This window comes from Lynx rufus, unplaced genomic scaffold (assembly GCF_022079265.1).
Source record: "Lynx rufus isolate CCGP_SWC_20201006 ecotype Redwood Valley unplaced genomic scaffold, mLynRuf1.p SCAF_10, whole genome shotgun sequence".
Lineage (NCBI taxonomy): Eukaryota > Metazoa > Chordata > Mammalia > Carnivora > Felidae > Lynx > Lynx rufus.
Window position 1 is genome coordinate 66,924,662 of NW_025814824.1, and position 26,897 is coordinate 66,951,558.

General features: G+C 40.5%; 1 protein-coding gene across 1 annotated transcript in view; it reads left to right on the plus strand.

Moving 5' to 3' along the window:
- The window catches only part of SLC44A1 (solute carrier family 44 member 1), a 202,892-nt gene extending 181,147 nt beyond the window's left edge, over nucleotides 1-21,745 (plus strand). The window contains exon 16 of the mRNA XM_047067383.1: nucleotides 21,060-21,745. Within this exon, the coding sequence (XP_046923339.1) occupies nucleotides 21,060-21,074 (15 nt within the window). The 3' untranslated portion in view covers nucleotides 21,075-21,745. The remainder of the gene's footprint in view (nucleotides 1-21,059) is intronic.
- Nucleotides 21,746-26,897: the final 5,152 nt, after the last annotated feature.

The window sequence follows — 26,897 nt, forward strand, 5'->3', positions numbered from 1 at the left end:
GTGCCTGACTGGCCCGACCCCAAATCAGGAGAGGGTCTCTTAGCCACTCGTGCTGAAGTGTGACTTTCTTATTAACAGGTATTACTTAACAGACTGAGGGTTCTTACTTATTAGCCAAGTCAACAGCCTAAAGGACATTACTCTCAAAGATTTGGTCCAAAGTTAATCTTTGACTTAAAGGGATAACATTTGCGGGGGACAGTTCCCCAAAATTGCATGTATTCTGTTCTGTTGTTGTACTCATCTACTCCCAATGCCCTGGAAATGCAGAGATATTGGAAAATTGTGATCGAACAAAGTTTGGCAGTAAACATGACAATCAAAAAAGCCAAGTGACAAAAGATCGAAAAGCCACAAAAGAAAAAGACTTAGAAGCCGAAGAACCCTTATGTTAGCAGAAAAACAGACGTATGGTAAAATGTGCTAGTTGGCACAGCTTCAGGACTTCGGAGTAGGACTAATGTAAACTGTCCAAACACCTGCCCGAGGATGGCTGCAGACAGAGCTGGTGACTGACATGGGGAGATAATGATGATACTCAAACTTTACTCTGCTTTATTTTAGGATTTTAAAGTATGTTCAAAGCAATTTTTATTTTAGAGTTTAATAAGCTCAAAAGGCTGGAAAGGAGATTGTACCTTCCATGTAGTTTTACAAAGGGAGTATCTTTCAGGAAAGACACAAGTCAGGAGAAAAAGCCTTGGGACAGACCATAGGTCCCAATCTGGGATTTAAAAGGTTTGAACACACTATACTCCAGGAAGCGTCTTGTTTGCTCTGGAACTCCTAACTTACAGGTACCCTCAACTGCTGATTATTAATAGAAATTAATTTGGTGATCCCTACCTTCTGACCAGTTCAGGAGTCCTTGTAAAGGGTGGCACGTTTCCACGCTGTCTGCTCTGACAGTTGGGGAGCAGAATCTGGTGACATGTGCCTTCCACAGTATACTCTGCCGTGTTGTTTGGAACAGCTGGTGCCTGTGCTGTTCGAAGCCCATCAATCATTCGCTCAGAGGTCTCTGTTGTCTGCCATTATTCAGACCAAATGCCACGGTCCCCAGAGCCCTTTCTAATCCAGGATCCCTTGGTCTAGATGGAAAGCATCCCACTGCCTACAGCACCCCAGTGTTGTGACAGGAAGAGAGGGGAGGCACCAAATGTCCTGTTTAACCTCTTGTTAAATTCCAAGGAAGAAGGAGGCAGTCACAGAAACTTAATTAAATAAAAGTCATGGTTATCTATAACTTCTATTATTTATGAAGTGTTGGCCTCCTATTGGGAATGGAAAATTAAAATTATCACAGCATTCTTAATTTGTCCCGGAGACAGAAATGTGTGAATGGAGGTGTAAGAGTGGAGTTACAAAGACTCTTTCACTGGGGATCATATATCCCTTTTTTATACATCTGTTTCTTTTCTTCCAAAATAAGGAAGACTAAGTGTCAGAAAGCTGAGCTAATTATAGTCAACGTAATATGTATTTAAATAGTATGGTCCAGATAGATCTGCAGTTCAGTTCCTTTGATATCCCACTAAGCAAAGAACTGTAAATGCCCATTCAAGGACACAGATAGATAGCATAGTCCTGGTGTATAAAAAGTGTTCAGGGACGTCTGGGTAGCTCAGTCGGCTGAGCGTCTGACTCTTGATTTCAGCGCAGGTCAGTGATCTCAGGGTTGTGAGATCAAGCCCCTTATAGGGCTCTGTGCTGAACATGGAGCCTGCTTGGGATTCTCTCTCTCCCTCTCTCTCTTTCCCCCACTCTGCCCCTCTCCCACCTCAGGCACATGTGCTGTCTCTCTCTCTCTAAAATTAAAAAAAAATGTGCAGCAGAGGTTGAATAAACTAATAAATATCTAGAGTTCCAGAGGTTGAACCACATCATACATTTTAAGAAGACAGATGTTAAGTCTTTAACAAATAATTTTACGTTAATTTATTCTCATTGTAAAACAATACCTGGGGATGGTTCCTCTGGTTTTCAAAAACATGGTCCGATAAATAAGACGCATTAATATTTTATGAACCAGATGTGCTAGTATGGTATACTTTGTTCCAGGAACAGCCACCACTTACCGAACACTTCCTAAGTGAAAGCTACTGCACTATGAGCTTTATGTGCATTATTTCTTTAAATACGTAAAAGAATCATGAGACATTGCATTGTTCCCCATTTTAAAAATGAGAACACAATGACTCAGGTCAGAGACGCTCTAGCATGTTCCTTAAGTGTTAGAGCCACAGTCATTAACAGAGCTCTGAATTATGGAGGTTTATGTAATAGCCTATGTTCAGAGAAGAGAGCAACAACACTCATAATCCAGTTTTGGGTTAGGTTCACAACCTCCTTGTAATTACTTTGGTGCATGGGCGTGTTCTTATTATTTTCCAGGTCTGTATAGGTCCTGAGCATCAACTACGGTGTCGTGCACGCTGAAATCTTTTACTAGGTGCCAGCTGAGAGAAGAAAAGATAGCGTTGTTGTGTTGGGCTCTCCTATCTAGGTTACAACAATAAGGATGCCCACTGGCACCTTTTTAAACTCAAGGTCAAAGTCAAATCTAGCCATTTAGGCGCTCAAGCCAAGTAGTATGAAATGTACTTCAAGTCAAGAAGGTGAGGGCTGGCCCTAGTGTGCACAGAGGGGGCCTCATGCCCTGACCCAGGGGCTCTTGCTCCATCCTTCTCTATCAGCTGCCATGAGACAGACTCCTGGCTGGGACAATCTTGCCACAAGGCCTGGTGAGGTGATGTGGCCATTGGCTAAGAGTAAAATTTGCATCATATTTTAAAAGCTTGCTGTAAAATAATGCTTCCCAAATTATAGTTCCTTGGGGTAAAACCTGGTCTCCCTGTCCTATTTGTGGTCAGCACAGAGTTACACATTTTTTTCCACCAAATTCTAAGAGTAGCATCACCCATCTAAAAGAAGAAGGGATTTTAACTTATCTAGATTGCTACCCAGAGCTAAAGAAGAAGTTTGGGGCAGGACATCCGAGTCACCCAATTCAAAAAAAATTTTTTTTTTTTCAACGTTTATTTATTTTTGGGACAGAGAGAGACAGAGCATGAACGGGGGAGGGGCAGAGAGAGAGGGAGACACAGAATCAGAAACAGGCTCCAGGCTCTGAGCCATCAGCCCAGAGCCCGACGCGGGGCTCGAACTCACGGACCGCGAGATCGTGACCTGGCTGAAGTCGGACGCTTAACCGACTGCGCCACCCAGGCGCCCCCGAGTCACCCAATTCAAAGCTGTATAGAGTCTTCCATAGCTTTTCCTTCTCCCCAGCCATCTCCCAGCCCCCAACAAGGAACAAAGCTAGATTTATCTCAGGCTCTGTGTGAGACATAGTAGGTATTCGACAAAATGTTCCTTACTGAATGGACAAAGGAGAAGTGAGAGGGAGAGCAAGAAAGAGGGAGGGAGACTTAGAATTTCAGCGTTCAAAATCTGCCCTAATGTTAACGGTATGAGGAAAGAGCTCTTTTAAAAGTTATTTGACAATGTGCATTAAAGTTCTAAAGAATGTGCACATCCCTTAATCAGGTAATTCTGTATTTAGAATTAAGGATGTTTGAAAAGATTTTGCCACAATCGGAGTGTTGTTCCTAGTTATAAAATACCGCCACCAACCTAAAAGTCCAACAAGAGGGAATCAGATCAGTGAATTACATGTATCCCTGTCCTTCCCCTGGTCTTTCCCATCTCAGTAAACAGCACCACCATTAAACCAGTTGCTCAGGCTGGAAACCTAGAATCATTCTTAAATTTCCCTCCCTCTATTTCAAGCTGTCATTCCAAGTCCTATCATTTTCCAAAATATACAGGGAGTCATCTTATAGCCGTATTAACTTAAGCAGGCAATAGATGCCATCAAGCCTAAAAGCCCATGCATAAAATAGTTATGAATGCTTTCAAGGGTTTACTTGTCACGATACATGGGAAATACATTGTTCCAATAGCTAGGTAAGTGGGTGTTGATGACTCCATTAATGTCGTGTGGGATGAAATTAATTTGAGAGACCTAGAGGAACATGGACAAGGACAAATTAGAAAATAATGATATAGGGTCATACATGTAAAACAGATATACAGTATTGTACTTCATGGATGATTTATGAGATTTTTCAAAGTTAATTTTGACTAGATGCAATCAGTACTGCCATGAGTACCACTGAGCATCAGGTCCTCGCTCTTGCCCTCCTTGCCCTGGACCCCTTCATAGGGCAAAAAGGCCACAGAGCTGAAGGGACATGAACACCCAAAGCCCACTTCCTTCCCCTGAGAGCACACTGAAGAAACTCGGGCCCCTAGAACTCCCTCCTCCAACAAGGCCTGAATGATCTCTTCTCCAGGAACCTCCTCCTGAGGGTGGATCCTGGCTGTAGCAGGTGGTGTGGATGGAGCTCGGACCAGTGGGCTCGGGAGTCCACCGGGGAGCATCAGAAGCCTCTTGCAGCATGGGCTGGAGCAAGGGATGGGGAAAGAATGGGAGCAGGATCTTCTAGTTGGCCTCTCGCCTCAGATCTCACAAACGCCAATAGCCATCCTGGATGCAATGTTTACTGCCACGCCTTCCTCCGTTATATCTCATATCCACCTGTTACTAACTCCACACTATGCTAAGCTCTGTCACCTCTTATTTGAATTGTTGCCGTACTTCTCTCAATAGTCTCCCCGTCTTACACTCTTGTCCCCCAATCCATTCTCCTGCACAGGATAGGCAGAGCGAGCTTTCTAAAATATGAATCTGTGAGGGGTGCCTGGGTGGCTCAGTCAGTTGAGCGTCCGACTTCAATTCAGGTCATGATCTCACGTTCTGTGGGTTTGAGCCCCACGTCAGGCTCTGTACTGACAGCTCAGAGCCTGGAGCCTGCTTCAGATTTTGAATCTCCTTCTCTCTCTCTCTGCCCCTCCCTCACTCACACTCTGTCTGTCTCTCTCAAAAATAAATAAATATTTAAAAAAAATTTTTTTAATAAAATATGAATCAGTGCCAGCCACGCACACCATCTTTCAGTTTCCAACACTTAAGAATGTTTCCACCTCAAGGCCTTCAAATATACTGCCTCCTCAGCCTGGAATGTACTTCCTCATCTCCCACATGCCATCCGCCTCCTTCAGGTCCAGGCTTACTCCCTCATTACTCCCTTATTCCCTCAGATGGACCTTCTGCAACGCTTGGTGTATCCCTACTATTTTCTCTTAGTGTCCTCTTCTTTTCCTTGATGGCGTTTTATCATGATTCAGGCATCTACATTTATTTCTCCTGTTTGTTTAACATCTATTACCTCCATCAAACTGTAATCATCATGTTCAATAATATATATACCAGAGCTTAGTACTATATACTATGTGTGCAATTAATTAATCTGTAAATGAAGCACCATCTAGTCATAAAAATAATGCTTACTGGCTTAGATGGTTGCACATGATGTAAATTTAAATGAAAAAAGCAGGGTAGGGATGCCTGGCTGACTCTGACTCTTGACCTCCAGGTTGTGAGCTAGAGCCCCACGTTGGATGTAGAGATTACTTAAAAATAAAATCTTTTTCAGGGAACCTGCATGGCTCAGTCGGTTGAGCGTCTGGCTCTTGATTTGGGCTCATAATCTCAAGGTTCGTGAGTTTGAGCCCCACATCGAGCTCAGCACTGACAGCGCAGGGCCTGCTTGAGATTCTCTCTTTCCCTCTCTCTCTCTCTCTCCCCCTTCCCTGTGTGCACTCTCTCTCAAAATAAATAAATAAACTTTAGGAGCGGCTGAGTGGCTCAGTCAGTTAAGCAACCAACTCTTGGTTTTGGCTCAGATCATGATCTCATGGTTTGTGAGTTTGAACCCCATGTTGGGCTCTGTGCTGACAGTGCAGAGCTTTCTTGGGATTCTCTCTCTACTCTTTCTGTCCCTCCCCTGCTTGGACTCTCTCTCTCTCTCAAAATATTTAAAAATAAATGAATAAATACACTTTAAAATAAATAAAATCTTATTTTTCACTTTACAGACAAAAAGAGAGAGAGCACAAGCAGTGGAGAGAGGCAGAGGAAGAGAGAGAAAGAGAGAGAGAGAGAGAGACAGAGAATCCTAAGTGAACTCCACACTTAGAGCAGAACCCAATGCAGGGCTCGATCCCACAACCCTAGGATCATGACCTGAGCTGAAATGAAGAGTCAGATGCTTAACTGACTGAGCCACTCAGGCACCCCAAAAATAAAATCTTTAAAAAAAAAAAAAAGCAGGTTGGAGCATCTGAGTGGCTCAATTAAGCGTCTGACTCTTGGTGTCAGCTCAGGTCATGATCTCATGGTTTGTGGGTTCAAGCCCGAGACGGACTCTGCCCTGGCAGTTCGGAGCCTGCTTGGGATTCTCTCTGCCCCTCCCCTGCTAGTGCACCTTCTCTCTCTCTTTCACAGTAAAGAAATCAACTTTTAAAAAAGCAGGTTATATAATAATATAATCCTATTTTTGTTTTAAAAATTTTGAATATATGCTACATATATGTTTATGTATATATTACACATATATGTGTATGTTAAAAAGTCTGCAAGGCATTATGGTGGTTTTCTGGGTTGCAAGTGTCATTTATTTCATTTTTGCTTATCTTTAAAATACTGAGTGTGTATTATCTTCATTATAAGAGTATATTTTAATTTTTATAACTAAATAAATACAGTAATATTCACCTGTACAGAAACTATCCCAGTAAATTGACATTTTACTTGGAAGTCGATTACATGGCCAGCATAATGAGAATGTTGAGCCAAGGTATGGCACATAGATTCAATAAAATGGCAGGCAGCCATTAAAAACTCATTGTGAAAAATGCCACAGCATGGAAAATGCTAATGATAAGATGTTAGCTTAGAAATGTAAAAAGTGGGGGGTGTCTGGGTGGCACAGTTGATTAAGTGTCTGACTTCAGCTCAGGTCATGATCTCGCAGTTTGTGAGTTCAAGCCCCACATTGGGCTCTGGGCACACAGCTCAGAGCCTGGAGCCTGCTTTGGATTCTATGTCTCCCCCTCTCTCTCTCTCTGCCCCTCCTCTCTCTCTCTCTCTCTCTCTCTCTCTCAAAAATAAATAAACATTAAAAAAAAGAAAAGTAAAAAGCAGGATGGAATTATAAAAATAATTTTAAAATGATGTTATCACTTGGCAGGGTTGGAATTATGGTGATTTTTTTGTTCACCAAACTCTCTGTAATATCACTTTCTACATTTCTACATGCTTGAACAATTTATGTCTGACCTCATCTTGTGACCTGTCAATTTTTTTGGTAAGAGAATTTGAGGAATTTAGCCTTTCTATATAAATAACTTCAAAATCAAATCTCAAATTCCCTGGGATGTGAAATGCATACTAATTCCACAAGGTGGCAATATCATAGTTATTAAGCCACATGAGAGACTGCTGGGGTTACTCCCTGCACTGCTTCATTCCTAACATTATTTCTTCTTATTATTTGGTCTTTGATTTACATTGACATTTACATTCCTTTTAAGTCCTAGAAATGTAATGTCTTTTATGGTTTTTATTTTTAAATTAGGAGGTAAAGAATTCCCCTGACTGGGAGAATGTGAAGGTCTCTGCCCACACATTTTTGGTTCCTTGCTACTTCTTTGCTTCCAGAATCTTTTTCATTTGTTAAAACAATTAAATAATATAAATTGATATTTTTTGAAAACTTCTTATGAGTAAGTCATTGTGCTGGGTCTTTGTATACATTACCTGGTTTACTCTTGCACAATGGGTGGGAAGCTACGGGCCAACGGGGAATTTGCCCCAAGTCACAGTTATTTTTTGCCAGAGCCTGGATTCAAGCCCAGTCTCTATAAAAAAAAAAAAAAATATATATATATATATATATAGTTAAATGGATACATTGAAAAATAAGCAAATAAACAAATAAATAAATGACTATCCATAAATAGAGAGAGAAAGTGTGTGTGTTTGTATCTATCTATCTACTATCTATCTAATTCAGGTCATAAAAATAAAAGGTTACAGTAAATAAGATACATATTAGATAGTTTCTTCTGTTTTTCCTTAGCATAATATATGAGAATTTCCTTGTGTTATTAAAAATCCCTTGCATCCATTCGTCAGTTGATGGACATTTAGGCTCTTTCCATAATTTGGCTATTGTTGAAAGTGCTGCTATAAACATTGGGATACAAGTGCCCCTATGCATCAGCACTCCTGTATCCCTTGGGTAAATTCCTAGCAGTGCTATTGCTGGGTCATAGGGTAGGTCTATTTTTAATTTTTTGAGGAACCTCCACACTGTTTTCCAGAGCGGCTGCGCCAGTTTGCATTCCCACCAACAGTGCAAGAGGGTTCCTGTTTCTCCACATCCCCTCCAGCATCTATAGTCTCCTTATTTGTTCATTTTAGCCACTCTGGCGTGAGGTGGTATCTCAGAGTGGTTTTTACTTGTATTTCCCTGATGAGGAGCGACGTAGAGCATCTTTCATGTGCCTGTTGGCCATCTGGATGTCTTCTTTAGAGAAGTGTCTATCCATGGGGGAGGGGAAGAAAAAAAAAAGAGGTTAGAGAGGGAGAGAGCCAAAGCGTAAGAGATTCTTAAAAACTGAGAACTGAGGGTTGATGGGGGGTGGGAGGGAGGGGAGGGTGGGTGATGGGTATTGAGGAGGGCACCTTTTGGGATGAGCACTGGGTGTTGTATGGAAACCAATTTGACAATAAATTTCATATTAAAAATAATAATAATAATAATAATAAATCCCTTGCAAATAGGACTAATAGATTGATAATGTTCTTTCATTTTTTGGTACTATATTTTATTCAGTCTTCTTCTATAATTGAAATTAGCAGTTCCCTCTCAAAATTAAAGGGTCATTAATAATGTTAAAATGGGGTGCCTGGGTGGCTCAGTCAGTTAAGCATCCGACTTTGGCTCAGGTCATGATCTCCCGGTTTGTGAGTTTGAGCCCCGCGTCGGGCTCTGTGCTGACAGCTCAGAGCCTGGAGCCTGCTTCGGATTCTGTGTCTCCCTCTCTCTCTGCCCCTCACCTGCTCACGCTCTCTGTCTCAAAAATAAATAAAACATTAAAAAAATTTTAAAGAATACATCTATAAAAAAATAATAATGTTAAAATGATCACCTTTGTATAGAAATCTTTATCTTTATCTCTGACCATTATTAAAGATACATTCCTGGAACTTGAATGACTTACTAGATGAAATGAGCTTTTAAAAGGCTCCTGTTAAAAGTTTTAACCTGATGATCAAAATAACATATTTTCCTTTTATTTTTTTATTTCTTTAATAATTTTTTTAAAGTTTTTATTCATTTATTTTGAGAGAGAGTACAAGCAGGGGAAAGGCAGAGAGAGAGGGAGAGAGAGAGAGAGAGAGAGAGAGAGAGAGAGAGAGAGAGAATCCCAAGCAGGTTCTACAAGGTCAGGTTCCACAGAGCCAGATGTGGGGCTCAAAATCATGAACCATGAGATCATGACCTAGCTGAAACCAAGAGTTGGATGCTTAATCGACTGAGCCACCCAGGTGCACCACACATTTTCCTTTTAATATATGTAGCAAATATTTCCAGAAAAGAGAAAAACTATGCTGTACCCCCTGACCAGAATAACTACATTTATGATTTTTGTATTTCCTGCTATAGTTATATATTTATGTCTCTATAATATTTATCCACATATGTATCTCATTTTCAAAGTTGATAATAAAACATATACACATAGAAGCTTTCAAATTTAATACTATATAACATTACATATATATACACAAACACATTTCAGGTCATTATTCTTCAGCAACATGATTTATAATAGTTGATTTATATTTCCTTATATGAAATTTTTATTATTAAACTTTTAGATTACTTATAATCTTTTTATTGTAGAGATATATTTTTCATACTGCTGATTAGTTCTTTAAGATAGACTTCTAGAAATGGTATTACTAGATCAAAAGATAAAGGTACTTCTTTATGAATGTTGATACATATTGCCAAATTGCTCTCTAGAAAGTTTCTATCGGGGCGCCTGGGTGGCGCAGTCGGTTAAGCATCCGACTTCAGCCAGGTCACGATCTCGCGGTCCGGGAGTTCGAGCCCCGCGTCGGGCTCTGGGCTGACGGCTCAGAGCCTGGAGCCTGTTTCGGATTCTGTGTCTCCCTCTCTCTCTGCCCCTCCCCCGTTCATGCTCTGTCTCTCTCTGTCCCAAAAATAAATAAACGTTGAAAAAAAAAATTTTTTTAAAAAAAAAAGAAAGTTTCTATCAATTTACTAAAGTAAATATTTGCTAAGGTCTATGAATGTCCCCATTTTCCCACACCTGGCAGGTATCACCTCTGATAACCCTAAAGGCAGAAGATGACCCTAAAGGCAGAGAGTGTCTTGTTTTTACTTGCATTTCTTTATTAGTGAATTAAGTATTTTGCATTCATTTATCAGCCCTTTATATTTCCTCTTCTGTAAATTCTCTATTCATGTGCTTTGCCCACTTTGCTATTGAGATATCACTGCTTTTCTTACTGTTGGATAAAAGATTTTTTATATTAAGAATATTAGCACTTTTTCGGTCATATATTCATTGCAGATATTTTTCTTTCTTTATAATTTGTCTTTAATTTTGTTAGTGATGTTTTATCTATAAATGATTTAAATTTTTGTGATAGACAAATTGATTTATTTTGTGTTATTTTCCCAATTTTTTGTTTGAGTCTTTCCTTAACCCCCCAGTAAATCAGTAAAATACTTACATATATGTTCTTCTATTTTTTCATTTTTTTTAAATTAAGGTATAATTTATGTTCTGTTTTTAATGGCTTTATCTCTTTCATTTTTCATATTTATTAGTAGCTACAAATAATTTTGTTGTATAATGTGAAACGAGGCCCATGTTGAATATTTAACAAATCTCCACCAAATCATTTATTGAATACTTCATCCCTTCCCCTACTGGTTTGTAAAGATGTTTTATCATATGTAGTAGAACGCTTAACATTCCAAGAAGTATAGTAGCTAAGAGTTTGGACTTTGTGATCAATCACATCTGGGGTCAGATCCTGGCTCTGCTATTTTTTTGGTTTGGAGGAAGTTACTTAGCCCATCCAATCCTAAATTTCCCCATCTATGAAAGAGGAAATGTAGAGAGGACTCTATCATATGGTGCATGTAGAGCATTAAGCATGAAGTGTGTCACCTGGAAAACATACCATAGAGTACATATTATTAGCTACTACTGACTATGATATTGGTAAAGTTATTCCATATTTTAATACATCTCGATGTTCTTGAATGGGGTAGACGTAGAAAACTTTAATGAGTTACTGGGAATCTGAAAAATGAAACAAAGCTACATTTGTTTTAACCTGTAATGAATTACTGGGAATTTGATTAAAAAATAAAACAAAGCCGCATTCATAGCTCCACATTGGACATTAGCTAGGCTCACGCACAATTAAGTGATACACTTCCACATCCACAGGGCACACAAGTCATATGGCCTTAGGAGAAAAACCCGAAGGAAAAAAAAAAAACAAAAACAGACTACCTCAAAAGCTAGAGGGACTTGAGGGTACCGTTTTCTGTATTACTTAAATTTTTTGACAATAATTAACATATATAGAGGCAAGAATAATAAAGTTTCCATTGGAAAAACTGCATGCCTGAACAAAGTTAGATTAATCATCCCCCAAGATTTAGAGCTCACTGGAAATAGTAAAAACATCAATGCCTAAATCTGTAGATGCAGAGAAGCCTTGTAGGAACTGTTTTCAAGGTATATTTCTTGTTTCATCGATCTCTCTGACTTCCTGTGCCGGTTTTGTTTATTGTGGTTTTAGATTGCACTTTCACATCTGTGAAGCCAATTCCCCACCTTAATCTTTATTTTGAAATTTTATTTAGCAACTCTTGCCCATTATTCTTCCAGATGAAATGTAGATTCATTTTTAAGCCTTTCCAATTGCCTATCTGCCTTCTCCACTTGGATTTCTAATCAGCACGTCAAAAGTAACATTCCCAGACCAAACTCTCTCCTCAGCAAATGGCAACTCTGCCCTTGCATTTGCTGAGAACAAATGCTGTGAATCATCCTTGACCATGCTTTTTCTCTCATGCCATACACCCAGTCCATCAGCAAATCCTGTCGACTCTCTTTTTCCATAGAGAGCCATAACATAATCATTCTCACCTTCTCCATTGCTGCCACCCCTTATCTCTTGCCTGGAAAATTGCAGCAGGTTCCTCACTCATCTTCCTGCTGTCCTGCTGTCCTGCTTCCAGCCTTGTCTCGCTACATATTATTCTCAACACAGGAGCCTGAGTGATTCTTTTAAAATGTAAGTCAGATCCCATCAGTCCTCTGCTCACAACTCTCCAAAGGCTTGCCATAGCGCTCAGAATAAATTTCAAAGTCCCTACATGATTCACCCCCCACCCACTCACCCACCTGCTGCTGCTCTCAAATCATTTCCTACCACTCTCCTTTCATTCACTCTGCTCTAGCCACAAGACCTCCTCCTGCACCTTGCTGTTCTTTGTACAACCAGGTATAGCTCAGGCCTTTGTACTTACTTCCACGTGTCTCATGCCCTCACTCGCTTCAGGTCTCCATACAAATGCTACCTTATCAGTAAGGCCTTCCTTGAACTACTTACAGACAATAGTAACCCCACTACCACATTCCCTGTCTGGTTAATATCCTTTATTTTTCTATATGGCACTTATTATCCTTTGATATATAAAATCACTTAAGAACTATTTACTATCTGTCAAAAAAGTCTCTACAATTTTTTAAAAAGCCTCTGCAATTTTAATTAGAAGACTACTAGATTTATAAATTACTTTGGGGGTGCCTGGGTGGCTCAGTCGGTTAAGCGTCCGACTTTGACTCAGGTCATGATCTCACTGCTTGTGGGTTCGAGCCCCGTGTCAGGCTCTGTGCTGACAGCTCACAGTCTGGAGCCTGCTCTGGATTCTGTGTATCCCGCTCTCTCTGTCCCTCTCCTGCTTGCACTCTGTCTCTCAAAGATAAATAAACATTAAAAAAATTCTTTTATAAATTACTTTGGAAAATATTATTTTTAAAATATTATTCTTCCCATTCAAAACTGTACCTGAAAAGAGAGTATATGTACCTCTGACCATTTCCAAGAGCCTCCTAGAGACAAATGGGCAAATGAGACCCAAATTCCAGTCCATACAATATGGCTAAAAGAATTGGAAACCTAGTCAGTTTTAGGCAGGCATATCCTATGTGTATCCTAGTACCCTCAAATTCGTCTGATAAATACTTACTGAGCTCCTATTCTGTACTATGCACCATAAACCAGGTTTGATTGTGGACTTCTCTTTCTGGCATATTTCCAATATTTTGCAAGGTTACCAAAAACAGTGAGTTGACTATATTAAATTATTATTTTTCATAGGTTAAAAATAGTTAAATGGTGACTCGGCTTTTTGAACGGTTGCTTTAAAGACCTTCTCTTTGGCAATAATTATCTCGTAAGCCAACTATCTGTTCAGACCACTCCTTGTTAAAAGTAATAAAACCTTATCACTTGGTATAATAGAATGCTTGGCTTTCTGTTTCACTCTGTGGAAGGCACCTGCAGGATTGAAGAAAACTTATTCAAAGTGACATCATGTTATTAATAAGCAAGGTATAAAGAGTGACAATGATTCTCTGGGCCTGGAATTTTGTCTTCCCTTTAAGGACCAAAGCTTTGTTGTAATGTGGTGTTCCAGAATAACCATGGGTGGATCTCTCTCTTCCTCTTTACTGGTGCCAGAGATCCTACAGTATCACAATATACAGTTTATGTCTGATAATATTCAATCATGAGGACAGCTGAAAAAAGGGTCATAACCCTGAACTTTGGAACAAAGATGGCTTTCTGCTCAGCACAAGTTTTATTACACTGCATTACAGTGAACGCAGAAAGACAGCCCTGAGTTTTTGAATAAAATTTTTCCCTTTGAACTTGCTTAAAATTGAGCCCTACATTTGCCAAAATAAAATTAAGAGCTTCTGTTCATCAAAAGACACCATTAAAGAAGGGGCACCTGGGTGGCTCAGTCAGTTAAGCATCCAACTCTTGATTTCAGTTCAGGTCATGATCTCACAGTTCATGAGTTTGAGCCTCACGTTGGGCTCTGTGCTGACAGTGCAGAGCCTGCTAGGGATTGTCTCTCTCTCTGACCCTACCCCAATCGCACAAGAGGTCTCTCTCTCTCAAAATAAATACATAAACTTAAAAAAAGGAGATAGAGAAAAGACAAACCATAGACTAGAAAAATTATATTTTCAAAACACATTTGATAAAGGGTTCCTATCCAAAATTTATAAAGAACTTCTGCAAATGAATAAGAAAAAGACAACCCAAATGGATAAAAGGCTTGAACAGGCACTTTCCAAAAGAGGACACTTAATGCCCAGTGAGCACATAAAATGGTGCTTAACTTCTTCAGTTATCTGGGCATGCAAATTAAAATCACAGTGTGAAACTAGAACCCACCCACCAAAATGGCTACAATTTAAAGTGTTGGCTAGGTTGTGGAGCAACTGGAACTCTCATTCACAGCTAATGAGAAAATAAATTGGTGCAAGCACATTGGAAGCTTATTTGGTTATATTATTATTTTTTTTTATATGAAGTTTATTGACAAATTGGTTTCCATACACCACCCAGTGCTCATCCCAATTGGTTATATTATTAAAAGCAAAATACAACGTCCTAAGATCCAGCAAGTTCACACCTGTGTATGTACCCAGTGGAAGTGCATGCATACGATATGTTTAAATCTTCATGGATGGATTATTTGTAAGAGCCAAAACTGGAAAAAACTCTTTGTCAACTATACCTCAATTTAAAAAAATAATAAAAGCTAGAAATAATTCAAGTGTCCACAATAGTCGAATGGATTAGTAAATTGTGGTATATTTAAACAATAGCATACTACACAAAAATGAAAAAGAGTGAGCTGCAGCTAACTTGAAACAACATGAACAAATCACACAGATACAATGTTGAGTAGAAAGCTATACACAAAAGAGTACGTACCATGTGATTTCATTGAAATCAAGCTTAAGAACAGGCAAAGGTCAGGGTGCCTGAATGGCTCAGTCAGTTAAGTGTCCAGCTTTGGTTCAGGTCATGAACACGTGGTTTGTGGGTTCAAGCCCTGCATCAGACTCTGTGCTGACAGCTCGGAGCCTGGAGCCTGCTTTGGATCCTGTGTCTCCCTCTCTCTTTGCCCCTCCCCTGCTCACATGCTGTCTCTCTCTGTGTCTCAAAAATGAACAAACATTGGGGCGCCTGGGTGGCGCAGTCGGTTAAGCGTCCGACTTCAGCCAGGTCACGATCTCGCGGTCCGTGAGTTCGAGCCCCGCGTCAGGCTCCGGGCTGATGGCTCGGAGCCTGGAGCCTGCTTCCGATTCTATGTCTCCCTCTCTCTCTGCCCCTCCCCCGTTCATGCTCTGTCTCTCTCTGTCCCAAAAATAAATAAACATTGAAAAAAAAAATTAAAAAAAAAAAAATGAACAAACATTAATATATATATATATACACACACATATAAAAGAACAAGCAAAAGTCATCTATGGTAAAAAAAAAGAGCAGAATAATGGTTACTTGGAGAGTGCTCTGACTGGGAGGGTGCATGAGGGCGTCTTCTTGGGCGCTGGAAATATTCTATATGTCAGTCTGGATGATGTTACACAGATACAGACACATATAAAAATGTCATTATGCTGAAGATATTTATATTAAAAAAACGCTTGTGTACTTTACTATATTATGTTATAATTACAAAATTTTAATGTATATTGAAAGGGGCACCTGGGTGGTTAAGCACCTGACTCTTGATTTTGGCTCAGGTCATGATCTCAGGGTTGTAGGTTTGAGCTCTGCGCTGGGCTCTGCACTGACATGGCAGAGCCTGCTTGGGATTCTCTCTCTCCATCTCTCTCTGCCCCTTCCTCTCTCTCTCTCTCAAAGTAAATAAACTTCAAAAATGTATATTAAAAAATAAAGTTTTCCAGGCGCTATTGTCTATTATGTGAAGTTAGACAACTGCCCCTTCTTGTTCCTAGCAGACAGCTAGAGGGGTATTCTCTAAAGAGGGTAAAATAGAATTTAGGGGGATATCACAAGTAGAACTACCATACTTAAATCAGGGGGATTAAATGGAAGTCTGAATACTGAAAACGAGGACCTGAGGCCTTCTCCCCCCTCGTAGCTCCCAAAATTCAAGCAAATGGGCCTTCACCGACTAAGCAGGAAATTAGAAAATCATTCTCTGGGGAATCTGACTAGGCCAAGGGAAAATACCTAAATAAGCTAACATGACTTCTCCAACTCAAGGATTCCACCTGCGGCGCCTGTGTGGCTCAGTCAGGTAAGCATCTGACATCTGATTTCTGCTCAGGCCATGATCTCATGGTTTGTGAGTTCAAGCACTGACAGTACAGAGCCTGCTTGGGATTCTGTCTCTCCCTCTCTCTCTGCTCTTCCCCTGGTCATGTGCCCATGCTCTTTCTCTCTCTCTCTCTTTCAAAATGAATAAATAACCAAAATAAAATAAAATAAAATAAAATAAAATAAAAGACTCAGCCAGATCACCGTTAGTGAAGCACGTCAGTGACAAAATCTTTCCACAAATGAAAAACTGCAACTAGTTTTCGTTTTTCTTAAATATGAATTACCAGACCCTTGAGGCAAGTCTCTATGGTAAGAGAGAGACCAAGAACAAGACAAAACAACAAAATGATTTGCAGGAAACAGACTGTAAAGTAGAAGAATACATCTTAAAAAGTACTAAATTCAGATAGAAATGGAAAAGAGTATATAGTGAAAATAGCTTGTTATTTAAAAGAGGAAGATTCAGGGGAAAAACAGCTCTTGAAAATTAACAACAGAACAAAAATGTAAAATTCAGTAGAAGAGTTAGAAGATGAATTTGAGGACATCTCTCAGAAAGTAGGGCAAAAACAAGGTGGAAAAGATAAAATTAGACATTCATTCCAGGGGATTCAACATTCAAATTATAGGCACTCCAGAGAGGTTGGAGGGCAGGGGTCAGTGGGAGGGAGAGAAAGGGGGAAGGGGGAGGGGAGAAATGTTATACATAAAAAAAAGATCAAGAATCAGAATGGCAATGGCTTTCTCAACACAGCACTGGGAACTACAAAAAAATGGAAGGATACTTTCACAGTTCTGAAGGAGAATGGTTTCCATTGTAGAATTCTCTACCTATACAAACTGAAATAAATGTGAGAGTAGAATAAAGACATTTCAGATATGCAAGGGATTTACATGGAATCATACCAATCATACCAGATCATAATCAAAGACTGTTAACCACTCTAAATGTTTTCTACATAAAAAGAGATAATAATCACGATCAACTGTTTTTATTTCAAGGAGATAGAGTGAGAAAAAACTAAGTCAGAAGAAAGTAGGATGATAAAAATGAAAATGAGAGTAAAATTTGAAACCATCTAAATTCCCTTTTTTTCAACGAGTATGTACCTAGTGCCTCCTTTTTGCCAGCACTGTTTTGAATGCTGAGGGTACAGTGGTGAAAACAGACAAAAGCCTTTGCCCTCATAAAGCACATTAGGGAAATGTTTATACACTATTATGTAACCTTTAAAAATATACATGAATATCAGGGACATAGGAAATGTTTATAATATAATGTGAGGTGAAAAGAACACAGGGTTGGCCGAAGACAAAAGGGAAGTCATAAACCTGAAATAGGTATGCTACAATGGGGAAATTATGAGCGAATTTTTCTTTTTTAAAAATTCGCTTTACTTTTATATTGGGTTTTCAAACAGATAAGGAAACATCAAAAATTTTTAAAAATAGAACTGGTAAAAATCCTATGTTGGCTGTTTAAAATTCTGTGCCAAGCATTTCATTTGGAAAGAGTTGCTGGTAAATATGTTTATTTTCTGAAGTCTTTGTAACTATTAACCCTTTGCTAGTAGGATACTATTTGATAGCAGGATTCTAAAGGATACTGTATGTAAGTTCAGTTGCCATCTAAGAAACTCTTCTACAAAGGGATATTATTTCTCTTCCCTAAGAGAGAGAAATTCCCCACTCCTGGTGGGGAAAATATGAGTCAGAAGTCAAGAGTCAGATGCTTTAGCGACTGAGCCACCCAGGCACCCCAACCTGAAACTATTCTAAAATTAAAAAGTAAATTTAAATTTAAAAAATAGGAAGAAAGAACTCAACCTCAGACAAATTACGACTGGCCTGAGCCAAGTATTCAGACCACAAGACCGTAACTAAACATCAACCACTATCAAATGTCAGACTAATAGGCTCTGTTATTTTCTTTTTTTTAAATTTTTTTTTAATTTTTTTTTATTTTTATTTTTTTATTTTTGGGACAGAGAGAGACAGAGCATGAACGGGGGAGGGGCAGAGAGAGAGGGAGACATAGAATCGGAAACAGGCTCCAGGCTCTGAGCCATCAGCCCAGAGCCCGACGCGCGGCTCGAACTCACGGACCGTGAGATCGTGACCTGGCTGAAGTCGGACGCTTAACCGACTGCGCCACCCAGGCGCCCCAGGCTCTGTTATTTTCAATCACAAGAAAAAAAATCATGAAAGTTGAAACTGCAAATGAAAATATGTAAAATCATAAAACATGGAACTGATGAGACAGCAAAGTTTAGAAAAGGTGTTGTGGAAAACAGGAAAGCATTGTAATTTCTTGAGTGAGGGACTTGAGGTAGTGAGAGGATTGACTTAAGGATTTATTCAGCCAACAGTGCAGAATGGGCTGCAGACGAGGAGGAATCTGCGACAGGGGATCAGCAAAAAGGCAGTAACTGGCGTGTGAGACAAAAGTCTCAAGACCAAAGCTCTAAAACGAAACTCAGGGCAAGGAGGGCAAGGGTTTCAAGCAATGGTATTCTTCCCCGCCCCCCCCCACTTTATTTTACTTTATTTATTTATTTATTTATTTATTTACTTAATATAATTTATTGTCAAGTTAGTTAACATACAGTGTATGCAGTGTGATCTTGGTTTTGGGGGGTAGATTCCCCCGACTCATCACTTACATACAACACCCAGTGCTCATCCCAACAAGTGCCCTCCTCAGTGCCCATCTCCCATTCTCCCTTCTCCCCCGCCCTCCCTCTCTCTCTGTTGGAAACTATTTTTTCCCCTTCCCTTCCCCCATGGTCTTTGGTTAAGTTTCTCAAGTTCCACATATGAGTGAAAACATGATATCTGTCTTTTCCTGAATGACTTATTTCGCTTAGCATAATACCCTCCAGTTCCATCTACATTGTTGCAAACGGCAGGATTTCATTCTTTCTCATTGACAAGTAGTATTCCATTGTATATATAAACCACATCTTCTTTATCCATTCATCAGTTGATGGACATTTGGGCTCTTTCCAGAATTTGGCTATTGTTGAAAGCACTGCTATAAACATTGGGGTACATGTGCCCCTATGAATCAACACCCCTGTATCCTTTGGATAAATTCCTAGTAGTGCTACTGCTGGGTCATAGGGCAATTCTATTTTTAATATTTTGAGGAACCTCCACACTGTTTTCCAGAGTGGCTGCACCAATTTGCATTCCCACCAACAGTGCAAGAGGGTTCCCGTTTCTCCAAATCCTCTCCAGCATCTGTTGTTTCCTGAGTTGTTAATTTTAGCCACTCTGACCAGTGTGAGGTGGTATCTCATTGTGGTTTTGATTTGTATTTCCCTGATGATGAGTGATGTTGAGCATCTTTTCATGTGTCTGTTGGCCATCAATGGTATTCTTAGTGCCACATACAACCTGTTTTAGGCACCTGGGGACAAGCAGAGCTTACTGGGGAGACATGTATCAGGGGGGTCCTAGCCTGACTTTCCTGAACATTTGAATCTTAGAACTACTTCATGTCCCCTTATTCAAGTCCAAGCTCTCCTGGTGTCTTGTCAGGACTGTATCTTATCACCTCTGCTTGTCCTTTCGGCAGACCTGTGCTTGTTTGATAGTAGAGCTGGAGTTAACATTTCTTTTCTATTTTTAACCCATCCTAATGGGTTTTAAAAAGCTTTTTATTTGGAAAACATTTCAAGCTTATAGAAAAGATGCAAGGATAAGAATAGTACATAGGACACTATAGACTCTTGTTACACCTATTGTTATACATCTCTGTGTGTGTGTGTGTGTGTGTGTGTGTGTGTGTGTGTATCTATCTATCTATAGATATACCCAATATTTTTGAGCCATGTGAGAATTATTCACATATATCATGGCCCCTTAGTCCTAATGACTTCCTTGTGTGTTTCCTAAGAATAAGGATATCCTTTTATAAAACCACGGTATAGTTGTCAAGTTTGGTACATTTACTCAGTCATTGTTTCCTGAATTGAACTGAACTATGGGAACACCCATTATCCTGGTTTGACCTGTCCTACTGCTGAGTCATGGGAGTGAAAAATCTAAAGCCTCATTTGAATTTCAGGTTTGAGTCATTGAGAAAACCACAGATTCAGATTTTTCAGATTACTTTTGAATTTGATTCATTATGTGGTTTGTTTGGGTTTTGTTTTTTTTTTTATTCTGTGGTTCAGGTATTCTGAAAACATCCTTCTCAAAGAAAAATGCTGATACCAGCATTGGTGGATACTAACCGGACGTTCATTATTAGGTCAGGCACTGTTCTGAGCACTTTGTATTTATTAATGCATTTAATCCTCACAACAGCCGTAAAGGAACATACCGTGACTGTCTTCATTTTGTACGTGGGGAAGTGTAGGCATGGGAATCAAATAGCTTGATCATAAATATATAGCTGATAAGGGTATAAAATCAAGATTTGAACCCAGGCTCTCAGACACCTTTCTTATTTGTTAATCTACGTGCTTGTGCTTGTGCGTGTGTGTGTGTGTGTGTGCGTGTGTGTGTATATTTAGCCTTCTTACATTTCACAGTGTCTTCTCTACAGATGATCCCATGCTATTTCTTGTTATTGATTGATTCTCATTGTGTCCTGTTCCCCTAGGAGAGAAGCATTCATTTTCTTGATGTGTTTATTTTGCAGCTGAAGCGAAGGTGACTGGTCCCATGAGCCCGGAAGAATGAACTCAGAAAAGGCTGTTTACACGAGGATCTCCCACTCACCAGCTGTTGAGACTCTGTGGATGAAGAGCAGGATCTTATTACCTCAATGGAAGTGTGCGACCATGTTCCCGAACCAACAGCAAAGGGGATTTGGTACAGTGGGGCTGCCTAATAAATGATTCATCAGAAGTATTTGATACAAATCTGTCTTGAAGCAATGTCTTCAAATTTAGTGTTGCCTTCTTATCTGGCCTCATGTATGTTTGTGTGACCTCTGCTGCTTCTCTCTCCAGTGCCACTGCTGGCCTGAAGGCTGGATCCACAATGGAATTCTCTTCATTCAGGCTATTTATAGAGCCAGCGTGGGTTCCTAACTATTTATTGAATGCCTGTTTCATGCCAATCATTAAGCTGGATGCTTTAAAACATTTAATCTTCACAAAAATCCTATAAGGTTGCACCTACTGTCTCCGTTTTGCCCACGAGGAAGAAGAGGCTCAGAGAGGTTGTGCACTGTGTGTAAGATCACACAGTTGGCAGAATCGGGGCTCAAATCTAGATCTAGATACAAAGGCTCTTCACTTTAACACATTGCTTTGCTTATCACTGCTGCAGGGATGATTAGCCCATCATATCATCACTGGTATTCCTCTTATAAATAGAGGTGGTGGGGGGGTGGGGACAACACCTGGGGGGTTCAGTAGTTTAAGCGTCCGACTCTTGATTTCGGCTCAGGTCATGTCACAGTTGGTGACTTCGAGCTCTGCGTGGAGCTCTGTGCTGATAGCTTGGAGCCTGCTTGAGATTCTCTCCCTCTCTCTCTCTGCCTCTCTCTCTCTGCCCCTACACTGCTTTCTCTCTCTCTCTCTCTCTCTCTTTCTCAAAATAAATAAATAAACTTAAAAAAAATAGATGTGAGGATGGTAGCGTATGTGTATGGGAAGTGTCTGAGAGGGAGGGTCAGGGAGGCTTTAGAGACACTAAAAGAACACCATGTTCTTTTGGATTAAAGGTTGATAAACTGTGGCCTGTGTGTCAGATCCAGCTCCCAGCCTGTTTTTGTAAATAAAGTTTTATGGGAACACAGCCATCTCCAATCCTGTATGTATTGTCTATGACTGCTCTCTCTACAATGGCATAGTTGCATAGTTGTGGCAGAGATTGTATGGCCTGAAAAGCCTAAAATATTGATCCCTGTTTTAGGTGATTTAGGAAGAAAGCCAACAGTTTTCATTAAGGCCAATTTATTATTTTTCCCATTGGACTGAAAAACGACTTAAAAGTTTGTAATGCTGAGCTAATCATTATATTCTAATGGTGGTGGTGGTGGTGGTGGTGGTGGTGGCAGAGTGGGGGATGGGAGCAGGGGTGGGGGTGGGGGTTTGGGGGAATCTAACCTGGGAAGGTTAAGGGGCAGGGAGTAGAAGGCAGAGGTCTGGCCTGCGGGTCCCCAGTCAACTCCTCACCCCAGACACATCCCACTCATGTCCTTCCTATTCCTCCTGCCAAATCAAGTTTCCTAAAATAACCCTTTGCTCATAAACTTCTAAGTGGCTTCCCACTTGCAACATGCTCAAATCCCAACACCCCAGCCTGGAATTTAGAGACCATAACAATCTGACCCCTACTAATCTCTCTTTCCACCCTCCTCTTTTGTTTTTTTTTTTAATCATGAGGAAGTCATGCCAAATGTGAGTTTATATTTCAAAGCCAATTTATTTGCCTTTGATTCACCTTTTTTTAGTTTTTAATGTTAATTCCAGTATAATTAACATACAGTGTTATATTAGTTTTAGGTATACAATATAGTGTTTCAACAATTCTATACATCATTCAGTGCTCATCATAAGTGTACTCTTTAATCCCCATCACCTATTTCACCCATCCCCCACCCTTTAATGTACTTTTATGTAAGCAGAAAAGTAAACATGTGAAAGTATTTGATAACAGGAAACCAGGCTGAGCTTTCCTATATGATGGCACTGCACCTAAGCTAAAACTTATAAACAAAAGGAAAATTTATAAAGGTGTCTACTTTATAACAGTAGACATTACCCATTTATATTTTGAAAAAATACTCTAGCTAAAACTTCTGTTTTGTTTTTAAGTTGTAATATAAGCTTTTCCCCAGGAGTGCCTGGGTGGCTCCATCAGTTGAGTGTCCGACTCTTGATTTCGGCTCAGGTCATGATCTCACGGTTTGTGAGTTCAAGCCTGATGTCCTACTCCACACTGACAGTGTGGGGCCTGCCTGGGATCCCCTCTCTCTGACCCTTCCCCCATCAAAAATAGATAAACAAGCCTTAAAAATAAAAAAAAAGCTTTCTCCCATATTGCTGTGTATTTTTAATAAAGATAATTTTTCATGCTGCAGAATATTCCATGTCTTTAAAAAATTTTTTTTAATGTTTATTTATTTTTGAGAGACAGAGAGAAACAGAGTGCAAGCAGGGGAGGGGCAGAGAGAGAAGGAGACACAGAATCTGAAGCAGGCTCCAGGCTGTGAGCTGTCAGCACAGAGCCTGACATGGGGCTTGAACTCACGAACGTTGAGATCATGACCTGAGCCAAATTTGGACACTTAATTGACTGAGCCACCTAGGCGCCCCAAGTGGAATATTCCATCTCTCATATGCTCCAATGTTTTCCTAATACTTGGCTGGTATTAAGGCATTGGGGGTTCCTATTTCCATTCATTTCATATCTTATCTCCTGGAGTTGTTCTCTTCATTTCCCACCTTCACTTAGGCTGTTTCCTTGGCTTGGAAAGGGTCCTATCTTCCTTTCATGACTTGTCTTAAGTTCCTCATTCCAGCTTCAGTTGTGTCTCCTTCCCTTTTCAAACTCTGATTGCTAGGGAAAAGTTCGGATTGCCCTTCAGACCGAGAGATGGATTGGGGCGCCTGGGTGGCTCAGTCGGTTGAGCGCCTGACTTCAGCTCAGGTCATGATCTCACAGTTCGTGAGTTCGAGCCCCGCATTGGGCTCTGTGCTGACGGCTCGGAGCCTGGAGTCTGCTTCGGATTCGGTGTCTCCCTCTCTCTCTGCCCCTCGCCCACTTGTGCTCTGTCTGTCTCTGTCTCTCAAAAATAAATAAATGTAAAAAAAAAATTTAAAAAAAAGAATGAGAGTTGGATTCAAAAGACTTATTTCCTAGGAAGTGCTGATGTAGTACCATCTGATCTGGACAACGACAGCACCACAGTATCAAAGGACTCACAGACACCATTATTTCCCGGTGCTGTGGTCAGGAGAATGGTTTATTTTGGAAAATAATAAATTGATAACTACCATATATTTTGTACTTCCCAGTAATTAGGCATTATTCTAAGTAAGCACTTTACACACATTGTCATTTATCTTCATGACAACACTTTCAAGTGGGTATTGTTAATACTCTCATTTTACAAATAAGAACGTTGAGGTAGAGAGAGGTTACCAAATCACCCAAGGCAACACAACTGGTAAGTGGTAGACTTGGCCTTTGAATTCAGACAGTCTGGTATCAGCATCTGGGTGCTTGGTCGATGAAACAGAAGTGTGGTCAATTCACTGTGGGCCCTTTATCTCCCTAGTCTCATTCACTCATTCACTCAAACTGCCCCACATCATTCTCAGAGTATATGCAGAGGAAGAAGGGCTGCTGAGTAATGTTCTCACTAGGAACAGGGAGCCAGTTACTCTGTGTTGGAGAGACCTGGGGATGGGGGGTGGGGTGGGCAGCATCCTTTTACAATGAAGAGATCAACAGACAGATAAATTTGCTTTGTCCTTGGTCATTCTCTGAACTAGATGAGTCCAGAGGCATTTTGAGAGCTAAGGCAGGAGGTGATGGAAACACCCGTGTCTTCCAGTCCTCACTCATTTCAGTGTCTCCAGTGCCTAGTATAAAGCAAGCCATCATGCATAGAGAAGGTATTGTGACATAGAAACATCATAATGGCTACAGTTTAGTTAACTGCTCCTGGCATGCCCTATCCCGGGAAGGAGAGGGGCCTCTTGCAATGGAGCTTATGAGAGTGGGGGTGGGGAGAAGAGATTCAGAGCACATTCCAGAGGTGAGTACAATTGCAAAGCTGAGTCAGAGAGGGAATGAATAGTTATTGGCCTCTAGTTTGCAGAATGACATAGCCTCAGGGTTCAGAAAGATGTTAAAAGTTATCTCTGCCATCTACCCTTTCACTGCCTGATCCCCCTAGGCAAATGCCTAGCCCCTGCTTGGATACTTCCACTGATGGGGGCCTCACCACCAAAGTCCATTCCAGCTCTGTATGGCTGTTAGAAAGTTGGACTTTTTGTTGATTGGAAATCTATCTTCCTGTAGCTTACACTAACTGGGTCTAATTCTGTCTGTGGGATGCTAGAGAATAAGTCAGCCCCCTCTTCCATACAACAGCTCTAGAGAGTTTTGAGGTGAAAGATCATGTCCCCTCTGACATGAGAAATTTTCCTTTCCAGATGAAATCCTCGATTGTGTCCCTTCTCATGTGGTTTCCAGGCCCTTTCTCATGTTTTTGTCTACTGATTGCTTCCCACTTTGCTTAGAGCTCTCCAAATATGGAGCTAGACCACTTCATACAGTGCCAGCTCACATCAGAACGGAATCATCCTTTCGCTCCTATGAGAATGTAAATGTCTATAGTGAGTTCCTAGGATCAGAAATTTGCACTCTGGAGTTCAAGGGGGTCCAGGACTTTGGGTTGAGTTTGTTTTTAGTCAGAAGGAGGCAGAGGAAAAAAGAATTAGGTTTCTATGATTGGGAAGAGATGATAGCTAATATTTTTTGAATACTTACTACATGACAGATGCCGCTAAACATTGAACACGAATTATCTCAGTGAATCAACTCAAAAACCCTTGTAGGTGGTACTGTTATGATTCCTCTTTCATAATTGAAGAAACTGAGGCTTAGAGCAAACTCAGGGTTTTCCTGGGTTTGGTGGTGTATGCTAAGACGTAGGCCAGATATGAACAGGGAGAGAGACATGGTTAGAGATTTGGTGCTTCAACAAAGAGCAGCATGTGGACTGTGATTATGCTTCAGAAAAGCTAGGATAACAATGAAAATGAGAGTTAGGGGTGAAAATAGGGCTTCTAAGGCCCCAAAGACCAAGGGGGAAAAAGCCATCCAAGGGTGGCACAGAAGGATATGATGTACAAGGGAGTAATAATAGTAACAGCCACACATTTGTTACATGTAGACTAAACCAGGCACTTTGCATATGTAATCTCCTTTGATTCCCCACAACAACCGTAACTGGGAATTACTACTATTATGATCATGATGTTACAGATGAGGAAATTGAGGCTTATCCTGGTTTAAAAGACTCACTGAAGGGTACACAGCTGGTAGGCGGTAGTGTCAGGATTTAAATTCAGATTTGCTGAGTCCAGGCCGAGCCCTATACTGACTCCCAAAGGGGAACACTGTTGGCACCACTTAAGGGAAGTAGCTTTCTCTCCCAAGAGATGGGGGAATCCCAGAACTCATGAGGGTACTCAGGGCTACAGGGGTAACGCCTGGCAAGAGTGGGTAGAGAACCTGTTCTGGAAGAGACAAGTTTGCCAGACACTTCACATCAGTAGGGCCAGTCCTGAGGTTATTCTAATTCGATGTTTCCTCAGAAAGGCATTCCTGGAGGCCCAGGGACCTCAGTAAATACCTACAACTAGATATGCTATCTCAGAATTGAAACATAAGGGTTAAAAAACGTCATCTCTGGGGCGCCTGGGTGGTGCAGTCGGTTAAGCGTCCGACTTCAGCCAGGTCACGATCTCGCGGTCCGTGAGTTCGAGCCCCGCGTCAGGCTCTGGGCTGA